Consider the following 22,526-nt stretch of genomic DNA (forward strand, 5'->3'; position numbering starts at 1 on the left):
ACCTACAGTGGGGACGCCCAGATCCAGAGTTCACCACAACAGCTACCTGAACTTCAGGTTTATGACAAACGAGCACCGCTGGTATTGGCAATGTATGGTCCGGAGGCACCACCCCTCTCCAAAGCGCCGATCTGGGGAACGAGTGGTGTATGGGCAAGTTTGTGGGTAACTCCAGCTGGTAAGTCTCTGGGCCGATGATGGCCGACACCAGATACGGCCCGATCACCTGAGAATTCCAGACCCCCGCAACACACTGCCACTCATTTGTTTGTCACAATACGGTGAACTCTTTCTGGAACTGACAATAGAGGCATCCTCCTGTGTCACCACACTCACACCCCCGCAATTCACCAAGGGAAACACCACCCTCCAACCCCTTCTACTATGAGGTCTGCGCCTCTCAGGGTTGGCTAATGGCGAGGGTTGAGCCTTGCCCCTACTCTCCTGCAGCACCTCAGCTGCTACCACTGGAGAGGAAGGGGACATTTGTAGAGAGACGGCAGAGACAGTAGCCCCTAGGCAGCAGCCCTCACACGACTGCTCTCAGCTGACTACTTCCCTAGTCCGCCAATCTAAGACTGGGTTGTGTTTTTTAGACCAAGGGGGGCCCACAACGATAGGTGCTGGATTTCCCTCTAAGACGTAGTATGACTGGGACTCATCATGATGTCCACTATGCAGCACAATGTCTTCTACGACTTGGTTTAACCCCCCCTGGCTCAGTGGGACAGAGTCAATGGTTTGCACGCTCATGGGTTTGTCCGGCGTCTCACACCTCAGACCATGAGTCTGGACAAACTGAGCATCCAGCAGACTGACTTCCACTCCACTGTTAACAAGCACTGGTATGCCCTCAGGTACCACGCCAGCCATCACCTCTGCAGACATAGTACCTTCTGAGGGTGAGGAAGAAATATACACTCCCAGGTCATCTTCCTCCACACGACCAGGGGGACACGGCTTCTCTGACAGTACAGAAGTTTCAGCGTGAGTGCCAAGGAATAAATCGTTAGTCTGCTCACTACAGGGACGTACCCCTTCACCTTTGGGAACACCAGGCAGCACCATGGGGACACCAACTCCTCCCACGTGCCTGGGTACGTCCGCATGTATAAGCAAGTCCTGCTCCCCAGCAAGGACTCCAAGGCGCATCTTCGCCAAAGCCGCAAATGGACCCTCTAGTGGAGCCAGAGGGTAGGCCCCAGACCCATAATTCTGCTGCAGGCAGGGCCGCATCTTCCATGAGCCAAGTTGAGAAAAGAGCTCAAGCGGCACTCTGTCTCTGAAGAGAGGGGGCGGCAGCGCGGCGCCGCCCCCTGCAGTCAGATAACGTGCTATGCAAAAGAGGCTGTATACAGCCTCGCCCTCATACACAGCGAGCCTTCTATACTCGTACAGTGACGGCTCCCCATACCTCAGCATCCCCTTGGGAAGGGCGGCGGCACTCACTGCGATTTCTGATTGGTAGGTAGTGGTAAAGGGGAGGAGTCAAGGTGATGAATACCAGCAGCCGACGCGAGTCCGCTCGAGTCACTTTACATATAGAGAGGCCGCGGTCTGTGATGTCATACATCCTGGTATCTGCCCACACGGCCCTTCCGCATTCATCATGGACGCCAGTAAGACGTCGCAGAGTCCCGGGAGCTTCTGGCTGCTGTTTGTCTTAACACTCTTGCTCACCGCCGGCTCCGTCACTGTGGACAGCGCAGAAATGGAAGACAGTAAGTTTGTATATTGTTCTTATTAGGAGACTGTGACTGGGGAGGACAGGACTACATTTCCCACCACGCTTTGGGGGAGGCGCCTCAAACTTGTCTGATGCTCTGAGTCCCCTGTGTGATGTGTGTCTTCTGTGTGATCTGTATGAGGATCTGTGTGTCACTTGTGTGACGTGTGTCCTGTGAGTGGTGTCCTGGTCTCCTGTGTGATGTATGAAGGTCTGTCACTTGTGTGATGTGCCCCCTGAGTGATGGTGTCCTGGTCACTCGTGTCTCCTGTGTGATCTGTAAGAAGATCTGTCACTTATTAAAAAACAAGTGAGCGGGCACCAACCAAATAAATGCTCGTGCAGGGATCACCATATGCAAGTTAACTAAGTAAGTATACAAAAAAGAGAGAAAGACTATGCATAAATGTGGGATCACCACGCCAAAAACCAATTATTTGTATATATATAATTTTTATTGTAAATTACACAAAAAGCAGCAAAAGAGCAGCAAAAGACACCACACATAAAAACAATTAAAATGATCTGATCAACATGTAAACCGCTGGCTGCAAAATGTAAAGGCACCAATATGAATCAATAACATTCTTAATAACGTACCATATAATACAGACAGTATAGTGGGGACAAAGGATCACAAATGACTGGACAATTCAATAAGATCCTGTACCTGTATATGTTGGTACAGGATCTTATTGAATTTTCCAGTCATTTGTGATCCTTTGTCCCCACTATACTGTCTGTATTATATGGTACGGTATTAAGAATGTTATTGATTCATATTGGTGCCTTTACATTTTGCAGCCAGCGGTTTACATGTTGATCAGATCATTTTAATTGTTTTTATGTGTGGTGTCTTTTGCTGCTCTTTTGCTGCTTTTTGTGTAATTTACAATAAAAATTATATATATACAAATAATTGGTTTTTGGCGTGGTGATTAGTGTTGAGCATTCCGATACCGCAAGTATCGGGTATCAGCCGATACTTGCTGTATCGGAATTCCGATACCGACATCCGATATTTTTTCAATATTGGGCATCGGAATCGGAAGTTCAAAGTTGATTGACAGCCGAAATGACGTCATCATGATGCGCGGTGTGTGCGCATCATGATGCGCCGTCATTTCGGGCCTTCCGGGGGTCTCTGCCGGCCTGCCGGGGGGCTGTGCCGGCCTGCCGGGGGGCTGTGTGGCCTGCCGGGGGGCTGTGCCGGCCTGCCGGGGGGCTGTGCCGGCCTGCCGGTGGTCTGTGCACCCTGTGGGGGTCTGTACCGGCCTGCCGGGGGGCTGTGCCGGCCTGCCGGGGGGCTGTGCACCCTGTGGGGGTCTGTACCGGCCTGCCGGGGGGCTGTGCTGATGTCCGAGGGTCTGTGCAGGCATCGTCCGATGGGACTACAAGTCCCATCAGGCGATGCCTGCTACCATGACAGTGATTGACACATTAGCCAATGATGGGACAGTAGTAGTCCCATCATCCGGCTAATGTGTTAAATGTTAAAAAAAAAAAAATACTACATACATACTACATGCATGCTACATACATACTACATGCTACATACATACCACATATATACTACATGCATGTTACATACATACTACATGCTACATACATACTACATATATACTACATGCATGCTACATACATACTACATGCTACATACATACTACATATATACTACATGCATGCTACATACATACTACATGCTACATACATACTACATACATACTACATGCATGCTACATACATACTACATATATACTACATGCATGCTACATACATGCTGCATACATACTACATACATACTACATGCATGCTACATACATACTACATGCTACATATATACTACATACATACTACATACATACTACATATATACTACATGCATGCTACATACTACATACATACTACATATATACTACATGCATGCTACATACATACTACATGCTACATATATACTACATGCATACTACATACATACTACATGCTACATACATACTACATATATACTGCATGCATGCTACATACATACTACATGCTACATACATACTACATGCTACATACATACTACATATATACTACATGCATGCTACATACATACTACATGCTACATACATACCACATACATACTACATGCATGCTACATACATGCTACATACATACTACATATATACTACATGCATGCTACATACATACTACATGCTACATACATACTACATGCTACATACATACTACATACATACTACATATATACTACATACATACTACATGCTACATACATACTACATATATACTACATACTACATGCATGCTACATATATACTACATGCTACAAACATACTACATACATGCTACATACATACTATATGCATGCTACATACAATACATTCATACAATACATACATAGACATACAGTACATATAACATAGAGTAACATACTTACCAATACTTGTCACATTGTTCCCCGAAGCCATTGTCTTTTACGGAATAAATATTAACATAACAAACCACAAAAATACTCACCCATGATCCGAAGCAGTCCACGAGTGTGTCCCACGACGATCTTGGGTAGAGAACTGCAGCATCAGCTGATGCGGCCGCTCTCTACGGGCTGCAGGAATCCAATGACGGAAGGTAGGTATCCTTCCGCACTGTATTCCTCCGCCACTTAAAAAAAAAAGTCCCTAGTCTCACTTTATGGTAAATTCCCACACAGCTTTTACCATAAAGTGAGACTAGGGACTTTTTTTTTTTAAGTGGCGGAGGAATACAGTGCGGAAGGATACCTACCTTCCGTCATTGGATTCCTGCAGCCCGTAGAGAGCGGCAGCATCAGCTGATGCTGCAGTTCTCTACCCAAGATCGTCGTGGGACACACTCGTGGACTGCTTCGGATCATGGGTGAGTATTTTTGTGGTTTGTTATGTTAATATTTATTCCGTAAAAGACAATGGCTTCGAGGAACAATGTGACAAGTATTAGTAAGTATGTTACTCTATGTTATATGTACTGTATGTCTATGTATGTATTGTATGAATGTATTGTATGTAGCATGTATGTAGTATGTATGTAGCATGTATGTAGTATGTATGTAGCATGTAGTATGTATGTAGCATGCATGTAGTATATATGTAGTATATATGTAGCATGTAGTATGTATGTAGCATGCATGTAGTATATATGTAGTATGTATGTAGTATGTAGCATGCATGTAGTATATATGTAGTATGTATGTAGTATGTATGTAGCATGCATGTAGTATGTATGTAGTATATATGTGGTATGTATGTAGCATGCATGTAGTATGTATGTAGTATATATGTGGTATGTATGTATCATGTAGTATGTATGTAGCATGCATGTAGTATATATGTAGTATGTATGTAGCATGTAGTATGTATGTAGCATGCATGTAGTATGTATGTAGCATGCATGTAGTATGTATGTAGCATGCATGTATGTAGTATGTATGTAGCATGTAGTATATATGTAGTATGTATGTAGCATGCATGTAGTATGTATGTAGCATGTATGTAACATGTATATATGTAGCATGCATGTAGTATGTATGTAGTATGTATGTAGCATGTAGTATGTATGTAGCATGTATGTAGCATGCATGTAGTATGTATGTATGTAGTATTTTTTTTTTTTTTTTACATTTAACACATTAGCCGGATGATGGGACTACTACTGTCCCATCATTGGCTAATGTGTCAATCACTGTCATGGTAGCAGGCATCGCCAGATGGGACTTGTAGTCCCATCGGACGATGCCTGCACAGACCCCCGGACATCGGCACAGCTCCCCGGCAGGCCGGTACAGACCCCCACAGGGTGCACAGCCCCCCGGCAGGCCGGCACAGCCCCCGGCAGGCCGGCACAGCCCCCCGGCAGGCCGGTACAGACCCCGGGCAGTCCGCACAGCCCACCGGCAGGCCGGCACAGCCCCCGGCAGGCCGGCAGAGACCCCCGGAAGGCCCGTACAGACCCCCGAGAGGCTGTACAAGGGCAGGAAAGGGTTTTTCCAATTCCGTTACCGGAAGTCTCATAGACTTGAATGGGACTTCCGGTATCGGCATCGGCGATACCGATACTTTTTTTAAAGGTCGGCCGATCCATTCCGATCCGATATTTTGAAGTATTGGACGGTATCGCTCAACTCTAGTGGTGATCCCACATTTATGCATAGTCTTTCTCTCTTTTTTGTATAAGATCTGTCACTTATGTGACGTGTGTCCTGTGAGCGGTGTCCTGGTCTCCTGTGTGATCTGTAAGAAGTTCTGAGGTGATCCTCTAATTGTATGATATTTCCCCATGTTGTGATATTGTGTGACAGTGCATAGACCCTACATCCATCATTGGTTAGTCCTGACAGTGCAGTGTTGTCCTGTATAAGTCAGCTGCTCCGATTATAAGGAGTGCTGCATACAACCAATAGTCCAAGATGGCCCCTTTTAATGTTCCGCTAGGAGACCTAGACTCCATAGATGGAGGGATCTTCTTTATATTTGGATGGACCACCCATTATTTCCATACTATGGCTTGGTGATCTAATCAGTGAAGCTGTCCCGGTTACTATATGGTGTCTGTTTTCTGGTGTGTCAGTGGTGGATGGCATTGCTGCCTATGACTGATACTGGCAAACAAAGGGCATGGTGGAGATAATTGTGATTTTTCTATGGAATGGTCTGATAGTGAAGGGGTTATTCCCAAGGTTGGAACTTATCCCCTAATCGTGGGATGAGGGATAACCTACTAGTTGTAGGGATATGACCATTGTACCCCCAGTGATTCTGATTGAGCTCTGGGAACTGCTCTGCTGGGCCTCATCCCAAATAGAGCAGGTGTCCATACTCTACCTCCACACCATTGTTTATGGATCATCTGCTGGAAATGGTGCAGTGCTGACCTCTGATTTCTCCACCAGGCCCATAGACAAATTAATGCATTGAAGGTCAACCATGAGCATCTCCACTCCATTCAGGACAGGACTCTGCAGCATTCAGCAAGTAATCACCTATTTTGTGGATACAGGATAACTTTTTTTGGTTGATATTGAGGGAGTAACACTGATTTTTGCCGAGTCTGAGGTGCATCTCACGTGATCGTGGGCCATCAGTCTGCAATGTGCTGTTTGGCAACCATTAATATGGTTAATCTCCTTTCTAATGAATATTCAGCTGAGAGATGATCAGACAATGAGGATGGCTCCTTAGAACTGGAGATCAGGATGAGAGCTACAGCCCCAACTGTTAGAAACAGATCTTTTTTTTTTAAAGATTCATCCAAAACTTAGCCATAGATTTGTGGCATTGAACTTGGTCTCAACTGGAATTTGTAGCCTTTTTTTGCATCTTAAAGCCTGATGGTGTATGGCTGTACATTGAGGCCTAGATGTGATCGCAATGCGGCTGAAAAATTGTGTTGTCGATTTCGTAGTTAATGACGGTGCAGTTGTGCATATATTGGGCAGAAAAAAGTATTTAACAGCTGTAACTTTCAGTGCGCACTGCTCTACATCCTTGCATAGTGTATGACTGCATATCGGCCACAATGCTGACACAACGTGTCAATGCATCATAAGGCAAAAAGGCCTTGAAAAACAAATGCGTTTTTTTTCCCTTCAAACAAATCCATCAGAGAAACAAATGTTTGTTAGTTTTCTGGCGTAAAAATGCTTTACATAAGTTTTTGCGCAACTTAGTTGAGCCAAATGCTACAACTTTTGCTGTTTTTCCACCAATTCTTGCTAGCTCTTGTAATGGGGCCCATTATACTGTATGGAGGAATATGTGGTGCCCATAATACTGTATGGATGGTTATATGGTGCCCATAACACTGTATGGAGGACTATGTGGTGCCCATAATACCGTATGGAAGACTGTGGTGCCCATAATACTGTATGAAGGGTTATATGGTGCTCATAAATACTGTATGGAGGGTTATATTGTGCCCATAACACTGTATGGAGGACTATGTGGTACCCATAATACTGTATGGAAGACTATGTGGTGCCCATAATACTGCATGGAAGACTATGTGGTGCCTATAATACTGTATGGAGGATTATATGGTGCTCATAAATACTGTATGGAGGGGTATATGGTGCCCATAACACTGTATGGAGGACTATGTGGTGCTCATAACACTGTATGGAGGACTATGTGGTGCCCATAATACTGTCTGGAGCACTGTGTGGTGCCCATAATACTGTATGGAGCACTGTGTGAGTTGCCTAAAATACAGTATGGAGGACTATGTAGTGCCCATAATACTGTATGGAGCACTATGTGGTGCTAATAATACTATATGGAGGACTACGTGGTGCCAATAATGCAGTATGGAGGACTACGTGGTACCCATAATACTGTATGGAGGACTACGTGATGCCCATAATACTGTACCCATGATACTGTATGGAGGACTATGCAGTGCCCATAATACAGTACTGTATGGAGGACTATGTGGTGCCCATAATTCTGTATGGAGGACTATGTGGTGCCCATAATACTGTATGGAGTACTACGTGGTACCCATAATACTGTATGGAGGACTACGTGGTGCCCATAATACTGTACCCATAATACTGTATGGAGGACTATGCAGTGCCCATAATACAGTACTGTATGGAGGACTATGTGGTGCCCATAATTCTGTATGGAGGACTATGCAGTGCCCATAATACAGTACTGTATGGAGGACTATGTGGTGCCCATAATTCTGTATGGAGGACTATGTGGTGCCCATAATTCTGTATGGAGGACTATGTGGTGCCCATAATACTGTATGCTATTACACCAGAGCTCCCCTGAGCTGCCAGGAACTCCTCTCTGTAGTTCCTTCCTTCACCAGACTTGGTTGGAAATGAGCAATATCACCACCATTGAGTGAGACCACCTGCAACTCCTTTATAGGTAGGAGCCAGGGAATCACACCTGCTTCATAATCACGTGCAATAACACTAGCGGCCACCGGGGGCAACTAAACTAAAGTAACCAGAGTGTAATGACCCTAACGGCCACCGGGGGCAAAACTAGAACTAAAACAACCACAGTGTAATGATCCTAATGGCCACCGGGGGCAAAACTAACTTTAAGCAAACAGCTTAAAGGAAAAAAAAAGTTACTTGTGCAAAATGTGTCATAATCCAACGTGGATCATGACGTTCTTATATATAAATCACTAAGTTATGCAACTATCCTTAACCCTTTTCCCTTAGCTATACAGTGTGTGTGTGTATATATATATATATATATATATATATATATTAATATATATAATATTTCTACAGGCACTTGTACTTTTTAGCCAATCACTAGATCTTTTCTTATCTCCTCCACTCAAGATATCCAGCTCGTCAGTCCTTATATAACCCTTATTATACTGCTACATTATAACTTCTAATTTGACCATGTAATATATATGCTGGTTGTTCTCTCAATATAATTAACTAACTGCTGATATTCATCTTTATCCCACAGCCAAAAGACAAACATCAGGTCCTGGTAAGGAAAAAGTCCATTATCAACTTGGAGAATTTAAGAAAGCAATATATCCGGAGACGTTGGAAGGTAATACACTCTTACCACACAAATCAATCTTTTATACAGGTATTTACTGCTTATGATCTTGGCAAAGGTCATTGTAAAGAGAGGGGAAAGAAGTGAGTGGTGACATCACCTATTGTGAATGGAGAGTCTGCTGTTTATAGAGGGGTAATCCTGCCTGTTAAAATAACGAAACTGTTGAAAAGTCAATAATTCAGAACAGGAAGAACGAGTCAAGTAGAACGTTTAATGGCCAGTAGAAAAACTATAGCTAGTATTATAGGAAGACTGAAAAATCCGATCAAAGTTTTTATAAAATTCATTTAGCGTAAAAACCTCATAGTATCAATAGGTTATTGTCTGATGACATATTCCCTTTACAACTGATTGGACGTAGTAGTTACTATAAGGTTAAAATTTTGTCATACTTGGACATCCTGAACAAATGAGGAAACAGGATTCCTAAAGGACCTTTGCAAATTATATAATTTAATGTAAGTTTGAAAAACAATCCCCAATAGAAATCACTGTTGGAGTTCCAAGACCAAAATTATTTAGAGGTTGCTCAGTTTTAACTTATTTTATCTCATATGCTCAGTGATTTATAGAAAAAAAAAGAGCTACACTTACCATCCCTGGTCCAGCAGTGCCTCTCCACCAGTGTTGATCGGTTGCAGTGGTGACATCATGTTAACAGTGCTGCAGCCAATCACAGAGTTTAGTGGCTCTGCCGATGTAGAGGGCTCAAGCTGCTGAGCTCAGTGATTTACTGCCTCGTTGTCAACATGACCTGACTGATGCCGCCGATCAACAAAGACCGGAGCAGCAGAGGAGACACATCACTTAGTCTATGGGACATATTTTTTTTAAAAGCGGGACAACCCTTTTAACATTGTGAGAAGCCATATTTGGATGTACAATAGCTAATGGTAGCAATTATTGTACCTTTTAACAGAATTGTAAAAACTTCTTTAATTTGGAATAGTGTTCCTTCAGGTTCATTTATTACAGAGAGGCCTCCTGTTGCCTTTATAGTTTATGTAGGAAAACTATATTGCATTAAATGGTATTAATTTAGTAATGCAGTATAGCATCTGAAATACTTTAACAGGCATAAAAGCTTTAACAATTAAAGGAAGCAAAATGTTCCAACTGCAAGCAGTACAGGCCTCACCCTGAGATTAGGGCTAATTGCTTTTAGTCATAGTTAATAACAAGAAAGATTAAATTCTGATTACATTTTCAAGGTCAAAGTGTGAAATGCAGCCTTATTTCTTACGTGAATAAATGGTATGCAATAAATATATAAGGGATAAGAATTTTCAACCAGCTGATTATATTCACAGAGTTCAAAAATTTTCATGTCGTAATTATTAAAGGGTTTTTCCACTACCTAGACAACCTCTTTTTAAAGGAGTAGAATAGAAATAACATACTCGCATCATTCAACCAAGCCACTCAAGTAGTATCGGTGCCAAATCTGCCAGGGTTTGCGTGGCATTATTACACCATGTGAGCCCTGCAGATATTTAGTGGTCACTATTGTACTGCTGCGATCTCACTTCTTCAGTTTCTAGCCCAATAGCAACCACTGATTGACTGCAAGGCTCATATGGTATAACAATGCTAGTGGACAACTCCTTTAATTTGGATATTACATGCATAATTTGGCTGTATGGGCTCTGCAGACTTCCTCCCTGAAGCTCTACCCACTTCCGCACTTCTTCCGTTTAGATCCACCTACTTCTGCATCCGTCCTGCGTACCTATATTTAACATTGGGTACGCAGGACATGCGGATGCATTGTTTCGACGCGCCCGCCGTCTGCACAGGAATTATTAAACAGCATGTATATAAGTACTTGGATACAGTAATTAACCATACAGAATATAGCATGGGATTGTAGCAATCAAGTCATGCCAGACTAATGTAATTTCCTTCTATGATGGAATTACTGACTGGGTGGATCAGGGAAATGCTGTGAACATAGTACATCTCTATTTCAGCAAAGCATTTGATAAGGTATCTAATACTATCCTTATTGAAAAAATGACAAGAATGGGATTGACAAGGCTACGGTTAGGTGGTGGATTCATAACTGGCTCAGTGATCATACTCAAAGAGTGTTAATTAATGCTTCACATCCAATTGGAAGAGTATTTCAAGTGGGGTACCACAAGGCTCTGTCCTGGCCCCTGTGTTGTTCACCATTTTTATAAATGATCTAGATAAGGGAACTGAAGGTAAACTAATCAAATTTGCAGACGATGCAAAGCTAGGAAGGCTAGCTAACAGTAGAGAAGACAGAGAAAGGATTCAGAAGGCTCAAGATAAGCTTGAACAGTGGGCAGCGACTAATAGAATGGCATTTAACAGGGAGAAATGCAAGATTCTACATAAGGGCAAGAAAACACAAATTACATCTATAGAAGGGGAGGAATAGAACTAAGCTACAGCATGTGTATAAAAAAACTTGGTGATACTAATAGATCAAAGCCTTCACGTGAGTCAAAAGTGAGATGCAGCAGCAAAAACGGCAAACACAGTTCTAGGATGTATTAAGAGAAGCATAAAGTCTAGATCACATAAAGAAATTACCCCCCTCTACACCTCTGTGGTCAGGGCTCATCTGGAATACTGTGTTCAGTTCTGGGCACCACATTTCAAAAAAGACATTGAAAAACTGGCGCAAATTCAGAGAAGAGCTACCAGGGTGGTGAGTGGACTGCAGACCATGTCCTACAAGGAATGGTTAAAGGATCTGGGAATGTTTAGCTTTCAAAAAACAAGGCTAAGAGGAGACTTAATAGCTGTCTACAAATATCTGAAGGGATGTCATAGTGTACAGGGATCATCCTTATTCTCATTTGCATATGGAAACACAAGAAGCAATGGAATGAAAGTGAAATGGAGAAGATACAGATTAGATATTAGAGAAATACATTTTGACAGTGAGGGTGATCAGTGAGATGAACATGCTGCCATGATAGGTTGTGAGTTCTCCTTCAATGGAAGTCTTCAAATAGAAGCTGGGCAGACATCTGTCTGATATGGTTAGTGAATCCTACGCTGCATTGAGCAGGGGATTGGACTCGATGAGCCTGGAGGTCCCTTCCTACTCTAACATTCTATTATTCTATGATTCTAAACTACTCAATAAGTCCAGTATGCAAGAAGGGTCCAAGGTACATCGTGGCATGGAGTTCAAAAGCACTTAACTGTGATATTTTGGCATTAAGAACTTTCCCAAGCTAGAGGAAGGCTTGTCTGTCAAAATATTGTCATGCTACACAACCAAACATTAATAACTTGATGTGGAGCCTTCTCATATATTGATTTATGAACTTCTTGTGCGATATGGTTTTCTCACAAATCCTGGCCTGTTCTCCAATTTACTGTCTATATCAAAATGATGATAAGTTATTTTTTCTAGTTTATCAAGTAAGCAGTTAAATGACACATTTAAGAAAACTGCTGTACTCTGTTATATTAGTACATTTTATTAGTTATGGGAACTGTATTCTGAGATGCAGTATGGGGGCGGATTCAGTTTAACAGTGAAGTTCAGTGGTTTAGCAGTAGTGACCACATTGCTTTGCTGACGTCTAATATAATTAGCTCTGATGGAAAAGTAATAGGACATTTTTAAAAATTATTTTAAAAACTTTGAATACATCAGTTTTCACATGATCAGCGCTTAATTATTTATCATTATCTGTTTTATGTTTTATCATTGTGATTGTCAAACAATAGCATGAGTTAAGCATATCCTTGTCTAAACTCCCCTAATAGTATCAACAAAACCTGTAGATGTCAGTCTTTTGTGTATGGGGGGCCCTGATAGATGATTCACCACTGGAGCACCTGCAATGTATGTGGTCATTGATTCCCAACCATATCACTGTATGGAAAACCCTTATATTTTATGTGTTTTGTGGGGATCCCTGCTCTCATTCCTGCATAAAAAAAACTTGTATGGAATGGTTTATAATTTGGCTAATATTTGTTGACTGCCATGACTGTTCTGAACACTTTGGACCTGGCTTCTGAGTTTGGGCTCCCTGTGGTGGTTGCTGCTGGTAATGGAGCTGGTCTAGCTGACAGAAGTCAATCACCTGAGCAGGATGATTGGAGATCAGGTGTTACAGACTGGGGAGATTTAAGTGAGCAACTTTCCCTCAGCTCTTGCCGGTGATTTGTTTTCCTCCTGTGCTTTTGGGAAGTCTGCTTGCCTCCTGCTTTATTCTGCATCTTTCTGATAAGTTATTTGTCTGCTTGAATCTTTTTGCATTTGATCAATTTTTTGCTTGTCTCTGATTCCTGCCTTGCTGGTGTGAGTCAGCCTGGTTCCCTGCTGGGACCTGTGCTGGACTCTGTTCCATAAGCCACGGCTTATGTCAATCTTTGCAGTAATTCTAATCCCCTGTTATATCAGTATCTTTTGTTTGCGTCCAGTTACACCAGAGTGCTGATTTAGTGGGGGAGAGGTTGTGTGGCCTCAGTATTTTTGCATATCAGACGTATTGGAATTTTGCTTAGGATTTTTGCGTGATTGCAGACAGTATCCTTTCCTGTCCTATTCTATCTAGACAGTTTGGGCCCCATCATTTGCTTACTCTATTTTCTGACTGTGTTTGTGCCTTATCTTGTCTCACAGGCAATATATGTTTGGGGGCTGTCTATTCCTTTGGGGTTCTACTCCGGGGCAGTTTAGCTTTCCCCTTTCTCTCATTAGGCTTAGTTAATTCTGTGGCTGTGCTGAGGCGTCTAGGGCATCGTAGGTACGTCCCACGGCTAATTCTAATTGTGTTGTCAGTTTAGGGGTCTGCAGTCAGCTAAGTTACCAACCTCTCTGGTTATCTGGTTGCCTCGCTTATTTCCCTGTTATCCTCCTCCGTGACCTAATCATAACACATGACTGTACACATAGCAAGCCTATATGGGCAAGCTTCATATGCCATCCCTGTTGAATAATGAAAGCTTCTTGTGCTGTCTTCTCAGGAGCCCTTTTGGGGAATCACTGTGTTATGGTACAGCAAAGTATTTTGCGCTATTTGCGTTGTTATCTTCTTCTATGAAGATATACAAGTAGTACAGTTGTGTGACAAAATGTTTGCCCCATCCTGATTTCCTATTCTTGGGTAATCAGCAGGACAATGCTGGACACTGATATTGGACAATGATCCAAAACACACCAGCAAGTCTATCTCTGAATGACTTACGAAAAACAAAATTAAGACTTTGGAGTGGCCTAGTTAAAATCCTGTCTTTAATCCGACTTAGATCCTGTGGCATGACGTTAAAAAGGCAGTTCATGTTTGGAAACTCTCCAATGTGGCTGAACTACAATTCTGCAAAGATGAGTGTGCCAAAAATCCTCCAGAGCATTGTAAAAGACTCATTGTCAGTTACCGCAAATGCTTGATTGGAGTTGGTGCTGCTAAGGGTGGCCCGACCAGTTATTAGGCTTAGGAGGCAATCACTTTTTCACACAGAGCCATTTAGGTTTGGATTTCTTTTTCCCTTAATAATAAAGATTTCATTTAAAAACTGCATTTTGTGATTAATTGTGTTATCTTTGGCTAATATTTATAGTTGTTGATCTGAAACATTTAAGTGTGACAAACATGAAAAATTATAGGAAATCAGGAAGGGGGCAATCACTGTTTCACACAACTGTATAAGGAACAATATATTTAATATTGCACAGAATTACACTAGTACTACTTCACTTTAACAGTAGTCCATGTAAAAAACAAAAAGTGGTCTAGGTGGATTACAAAATTTGCTTTGAAATATGAGCAAATTGACGATGCATGGTGATCAGTGTCCTACATGATTGGGAGTTTGACAATTAATGCAAGGGTGGACATACCATTGGTGCAACCTATGCAGCCACTTATTTACCCAAGAGGCAAAGGGCCCACTTCTCTGCCTGTTTCTGAGTTAATGCATTCTTGGTGCCATTATTTCTACTTGAATATTATTGCTTCTATATCCTGTAGCAATATTACATGTGATACACAATAGCTGTTGTTGTATAATGTGTTTGATGAGTTGTTCTAGTTAATATGTATTTTCCTCTCCAGCTTTCTTACAGTGTAGTATCACTATGCAATCACCTGAGTCGTTCCCTTAAGAAGAAAGTTCTCGAGGAAGAAAAGATTACACTGGTAATTTCACTTTATATCTTATGTCCTATTAATATCTTCTAGGTAGAAATCTAGGAAAAGTATTTATCTCAAATCACAGTAAAGTAAATGTTACGATATTACCGCTAATAACTAAGAAATATTTTCAAGCAGGAACAATTAGTTTTGTAAATAAAGGAGCAGATTTCTATTGGTTAGAACTGATTATTTTTAGTACCACAAATTTAAAGAGGTTGTTTAGGATTATTTTAACTTTTCTCATGGACCTAAGAACTGACAGGCATATAGTTGCTAATTACTTGCCCGTTCTGCCCGGTGCCAGTTTATAGTGACCACTAGAGTTGAGCGAAACGGGTCGAAAAAATTCAAAAGTCGCCGACTTTTGGCAAAGTTGGGTTTCATGAAACGAAACCCGACCCTAGGATGAGGTCGGCCACGAGGTCGGCGACTTACGCGCCAAAGTCGCGTTTCAAAAGTTTGTTTTGCGCTCTTTTTCAGCCAATCAGGATCCACGGACACTGTGGGCAACGTGATGACATAGGCACGGGTCACCACCATCTTTCAGAAGGGCATGCAAGTGATTGGCTTGCTTTGGTGGGCGTCACAGGGGGTATAAAAGGGCGTGCACGCCGACCGCCATCTTACTTCTGCCGATCTTAGTATAGGGAGAGGTTGCTGCTGATTCTGTAGGGAGAGCGTTAGGCAGGGAAGAAGACAAAAAAACTGCTTCTGCTGCTAGCGATTTGGCCTGCACAACACACCAGTCACTGTGTGTGCAGTGCAAGGGGAGGCTATATAGTGGTGTATCAGTGGTGTTGGTTGTTGGGCTGCCTTATAAGGCTTCCTGACAGGCTGGCATTGCTGTTTACCCACTGCTCCGCAAACTGCTTTTTTAAAAGCAATCCCAATTTTTTTTTTTTGTCCTGCTGAGAAGAAAAAAAAACTGCTTCTGCTGCTAGCAATTTGGCCTGCACAACACACCAGTCACTGTGTGTGCAGTGCAAGGGGAGGCTATATAGTGGTGTATCAGTGGTGTTGGTTGTTGGGCTGCCTTCTAAGGCTTCCTGACAGGCTGGCATTGCTGTTTACCCACTGCTCCGCAAACTGTTTTTTTAAAAGCAATCCAATCTCCCTTATCCTCTAGTCACTTTTGTCACAGCTGTGCCATCGAGCCTGTCACATAGCGCTCAGATATTCATTGGGCCTCACACAATCCAAAAGTGTCCAGTGTCCAAAAGTGTGTGCAGAGATTCAAAATCTCCCTTATCCTCTAGTCACTTTTGTCACAGCAGTGCCATCGAGCCTGTCACATAGCGCTCAGATATCAGTGGGCCTCACACAATCCAAAAGTGTCCAGTGTCCAAAAGTGTGTGCAGATATTCAAAATCTCCCTTATCCTCTAGTCACTTTTGTCACAGCAGTGCCATCGAGCCTGTCACATAGCGCTCAGATATCAGTGGGCCTCACACAATCCAAAAGTGTCCAGTGTCCAAAAGTGTGTGCAGATATTCAAAATCTCCCTTATCCTCTAGTCACTTTTGTCACAGCAGTGCCATCGAGCCTGTCACATAGCGCTCAGATATCAGTGGGCCTCACACAATCCAAAAGTGTCCACTGTCCACAAGTGTGTGCAGAAATTCAAAATCTCCCCTGCCCTATAGACACCTTGTACCTTGTTTTACATTACTATATAGTTTGTTGGATTTTGTCTACATTTCTACCAAAAATGAGGAAGGCTGGTGGAAGAGGCCGTGGAATTGGGCGGGGGTTGGCAGCTGGTAATGATGGTGTTGGTGGTGGATCTGATGGTAGTGGCAAGAGCAAAATAGGACCGAATGCAGGAGGTGCTGACCCTGCGTCATCGTCTGGCTACATAAGGCCTCGAACGCTTAGTTTTCTAGGAGTTGGCAAACCGCTTTTAAAGCCAGAGCATCAGGAAAAAGTTTTGTCTTACATTGCTGACTCAGCCTCCAGCTCTATCGCCTCCTCTTCTTCAGTTGTAAAAAGTAAAAGCACTGAGTCGTCATTGGAGGCTCATGTTCATGAACCACACCTTTCCTTGTGTCCTTCACCCCAACCAAGATTGAAGGATGACGCAGGCCATACTACTGATTACTCCATGGAGCTGTTTTCACATACCATGCCTGGATTATCAAGTCAAATGGTGAATTACCCAGGCCAAGATGAATCTGACATGGAGTGCACTGATGCACAGCCGCTGATGGATGATTCTGCTGGTACATTCACTCAGAGCACTACATTGTCCTCGCAGTGTACAGAGCCAGATTCTGACCCTGATGAGACTCAGGTGCCCCTTCCCGCACACTATACCACCATACACGGTGACACAGAGGAAGGTGCACATGACATAGAAGAGGAGATGATGGATGACCCAGTTGTTGACCCAGATTGGCATCCATTGGGGGAAGAGGGTGCTGCTTCCAATAGCTCAGATGAGGAGCATCCACAGCAGACATCGACATTGCAACAGCTGTTATCTGGCAGGCACGGAGCACTCCAAAGACAGGTTCCAAACATCAAAAGAGTTGCTGGACAGCTTGTCCAGAGGGTCAAAAGATCACAGCGTGCTAGGCCGCAAAATGTCTGCCAAAGTAGGAAGAGTGCAGTGTGGCACTTTTTTGAACAAAATCCTCATGATCAGGCCAAGGTTATCTGTAAGAAGTGCGCAAAGACCTTTAGCCGAGGGAAAAATCTGAAAAATTTGAATACCAGTTGCATGCTTAGACATTTAACCAGCATGCACTTGCAAGCGTGGACACAACACCAAACCTCAAGTGCCACATGTGCAACTGATCACAACGAAGGTAGTCAGCAACGCTACATTGTTTCCCCCACTGTAAGCCCACCGGTTAGCACAGCAGCAAATGTTGAGGTGTCGTTGCAAGACCACAGCAGTCAGGGAATCCCACTGTTATATCAACGAAATACTGATTCTAGGCCATCAGAAAGAACACCAACTCCATCACCATCATCAACCCTCTCTCAGTCCGCCCTGTCCACCGCTACTTCCACCATATGCAGCTCTCAAGTCCAGCTCACCCTCCCAGACACTATGAGTAGGTCAAGAAAGTACTCAGTCTCTCATCCGCGTACACTGGGTTTGAACGCCCACATTGCCAAACTAATCTCGTTTGAGATGATGCCCTTTCGGTTGGTGGAAAGCACAGCTTTCCGCGAACTCATGGCCTATGCAGTACCACGCTATGACCTACCCAGTCGCCACTTCTTCTCTCGCAAAGCCATCCCAGCCCTCCACCATCATGTGAAAGCCCGCATTGTCCATGCACTCAAGCAGTCAGTGAGCGGAAAGGTGCACCTCACAACTGATGCATGGTCCAGTCGGCATGGCCAGGGCCGTTACGTGTCCATCACTGCGCACTGGGTTAATGTGGTGGATGCAGGGTCCACAGGGGACAGCGGTGGTGGGACAGTGCTGCCTAGCCCCCGGTATAGGAAACAGTTGGCTGTAGGCGTTCGACCCTCCTCCTCCAGTCGTACGAGCACTCCATCTGCAGCTGCCACTGTTGCACACGATGTGTCCCCCTATCGAGCAGCTAGTGGAAAGCGTCAGCAGGCTGTGTTGCAGATGATGTGTTTGGGCGACAGACACACCGCCGAGGTGCTGGCTGAGTACTTGAAGCGACAAACTGAGTCATGGCTGGGCAGTGTACATCTTGAGGCAGGCAAGGTAGTTAGTGATAACGGCCGTAATTTTGTGGCAGCCATAGCCCTTTCAAAACTCAGCCACATACCTTGCTTGGCTCACACCTTGAACCTGGTGGTGCAGTGCTTCCTCAAAAATTATCCGGAGTTAACAGCCCTGCTCCAGAAGGTGCGAAGACTGTGCGCGCACATCCGCCGGTCGCCTGTACACTCCGTTCGTATGCAGAAGCTGCAGCGATTGCTCCACCTTCCCAACCACCGCCTCATTATCGACATTGCAACAAGGTGGAACTCCACCCTGCACATGGTGGAGCGGCTGTGCGAGCAGAGGCAGGCCATTATGCATTTGTGGGAGGATACACGGCCAGGCACTTTGAGAGCAGACATGGAGTTGACAGGTGTGCAGTGGTCGAAGCTGAAAGACCTTTGTAAAGTCCTTCAGTGTTTTGAGGAATGCACACGGCTGGTAAGCGCAGACTACGCCATCCTAAGCATGAGCATCCCACTTATGCGTCTGCTCATGCAAACTTTGACGCACCTTAAGGAGCAGGCGTCTGCAGCCAATGTTGATGAGGAGGAAGAGGAGGAGGGAATCCTTGATGACATTCAGCCATTGTCTGCTCAGGGACCTCTCCTGGACGAGGTGGAGGAAGAAGAGGAGGAGGAGGATGATGGGGATGATTACTTAGGGGAGGAGGATGCATCTCGTGGGGCAAGTGAAAATGTTGGCGTGGCAAGGTCTGGTACAGGGTTTGTGCGTGACTGGAGGGATGTGGATTTGCCAGAAAGTGCTCCTCCACCCAGCACTCGCAGTGCATCATTGACACCGGGAACATTGGCCCACATGTCAGATTATGCCTTGCGGATCCTAAAAAGGGACCCCCGCATTGCCAAAATGATGAACGATGACGACTACTGGTTGGCCAGCATCCTGGATCCACGCTATAAAGGCAAATTACAAAACATCATGCCACAGGAGAACCTTGACCTAATATTGGCTAATAAACAAGCAATTCTGGTAAATCGGTTGCTTGAGGCATTCCCAGCACACAGCAGCGGTGATGGTTCTCACACGAGCCGTACGGGCCGGGGGCAGCTTGGCAGAGGTGTTCGTGGTGCACACAGCAGAAGTGGCGTTGGAGACAGGGGTTTCATGACAATGTTGTGGACTGATTTTTCAAATACCGCTCACACAACTGGTAATACTGCATCGATGGAAAGTGACAGGAGACAGCAGTTGTCAACTATGGTAACAAACTACTTTTCCTCCCATATCGATGTTCTCCCACACAGGTCATTCCCCTTTGACTATTGGGCCGCTAAACTGGACACCTGGCCTGAATTGGCCCAATATGCCTTACAGGAGCTCGCTTGCCCAGCTGCAAGTGTGCTATCGGAAAGAGTCTTCAGTGCAGCTGGATCAATCCTGACAGAAAAAAGGACCCGTCTGTCAACCCAAAATGTGGATGATCTAACCTTCATTAAAATGAACCACGCATGGGTTTCCAAGGATTTTGTCCCACCTTCCCCTGATGACACATAGGGTGACAGAAAAATGGCTTGCTTTGGTCCACCTCTTCCTGGTACTTCACCTATTTTGCCTTTTGCATCAGCTGAATGTCCAACATCAACATATGCCACTTTCTAAAACTCCCTAACTGTGCTGCCTCCCCCCCCATGGCCGGGGTCACCACCTACCGCACGACACCGTGCGAGTGCCGTTGCCCTGGACAGGTGGGTAGGCCGACTCTTGGGCGCGGGCACTGGCACAGGGTCCCTCATAGTGCAATCAAGTGTCTCTGACGGTGGTGGTGCACACCCGCCGTCAGACACACCGCTGTACTATGAGGGGCCCAGTGCCAGTACCGACGCCCACGAGTGGGCCCCCCTTGCTTGGGCAGGGCCCCAGCATTTGCAATCTTTACCTCTCCCTGCTCCTCCGCTGTGTAATCTGGGCCGTCAAATCCATACTGTGCCTGACACCGTCTGAGCCTGCCTCCTGAGACATATATTTTGAATGTGTACGCTATCCATACATGTTATCCAGGGATACGGTACCCTTTCTAACCTTTGTGCAATCACGTGCAATCCATACTGGGCCTAACACCGTCTGAGCCTGCCTCATGCTGTATAGACATATATTTTGAATGTGTACGCTATCCATACATGTTATCCGGGGATACGGTACCCTTTCTAACCTTTGTGCAATCACGTGCAATCCATACTGGACCTAACACCGTCTGAGCCTGCCTCCTGAGACATACATTTTGAATGTGTACGCTATCCATACATGTTATCCAGGGATACGGTACCCTTTCTAAACTTTGTGCAATCACGTGCAATCCATACTGGGCCTAACACCGTCTGAGCCTGCCTCCTGAGACATATATTTTGAATGTGTACGCTATCCATACATGTTATCCAGGGATACGGTACCCTTTCTAACCTTTGTGCAATCACGTGCAATCCATACTGGGCCTAACACCGTCTGAGCCTGCCTCATGCTGTATAGACATATATTTTGAATGTGTACGCTATCCATACATGTTATCCAGGGATACTGTACCCTTTCTAACCTTTGTGCAATCACGTGCAATCCATACTGGGCCTAACACCGTCTGAGCCTGCCTCATGCTGTATAGACATATATTTTGAATGTGTACGCTATCCATACATGTTATCCAGGGATACGGTACCCTTTCTAACCTTTGTGCAATCACGTGCAATCCATACTGGGCCTAACACCGTCTGAGCCTGCCTCATGCTGTATAGACATATATTTTGAATGTGTACGCTATCCATACATGTTATCCGGGGATACGGTACCCTTTCTAACCTTTGTGCAATCACGTGCAATCCATACTGGGCCTAACACCGTCTGAGCCTGCCTCCTGAGACATATATTTTGAATGTGTACGCTATCCATACATGTTATCTGGGGATACGGTACCCTTTCTCACCTTTGTGCAATCACGTGTAATCCATACTGGGCGTGAGAACGGCTGGCGAGCTGTTAAGCAAGCTACAGCACCTGTCCAGACAAGTACAGGGATTCCCTAGCGAGGAGACTTATTTGATTGTTTTCAATGTTGGGACAGCAATTTTTGGGGAGCACTATACTCTGGAGAATGATAGATGGGGCCCACCATACACTGGAACATTCCAAAGGTGGACATCAGACACTGGAGCAGCATTTACAGGGCCCATTATACACTAGAGCATTAGAAATGGGGCCCATTATGTTTGGAGCATTATTTGGGCCCATAAGACAGTGGAGCTTCATCCATGGGGACCAACATATACTGTAGCATTATGTGGAGCTCATCATATACTGTTTCAAACATTATATGGGACCAATGATTCTGTATGGAGAAATAGATGGGCCTCGTCATGAGATGTAAAAAGTGAGGTATTTTT

At 44.3% G+C, this 22,526-nt stretch overlaps 1 protein-coding gene across 1 annotated transcript in view; it reads left to right on the forward strand.

Moving 5' to 3' along the window:
• DAPK2 (death associated protein kinase 2) overlaps positions 1-22,526 on the forward strand; it is a 162,568-nt gene that overhangs the window by 123,565 nt on the left and 16,477 nt on the right. The window contains exons 10-11 of the mRNA XM_073579380.1: positions 9,208-9,297; positions 15,363-15,446. Of these exons, the coding sequence (XP_073435481.1) occupies positions 9,208-9,297; positions 15,363-15,446 (174 nt within the window). The remainder of the gene's footprint in view (positions 1-9,207; positions 9,298-15,362; positions 15,447-22,526) is intronic.

The sequence above is a fragment of the Dendrobates tinctorius genome, unplaced genomic scaffold (genome assembly GCF_039654945.1).
Source record: "Dendrobates tinctorius isolate UK_male_01 unplaced genomic scaffold, ASM3965494v1 ptg000062l, whole genome shotgun sequence".
Lineage (NCBI taxonomy): Eukaryota > Metazoa > Chordata > Amphibia > Anura > Dendrobatidae > Dendrobates > Dendrobates tinctorius.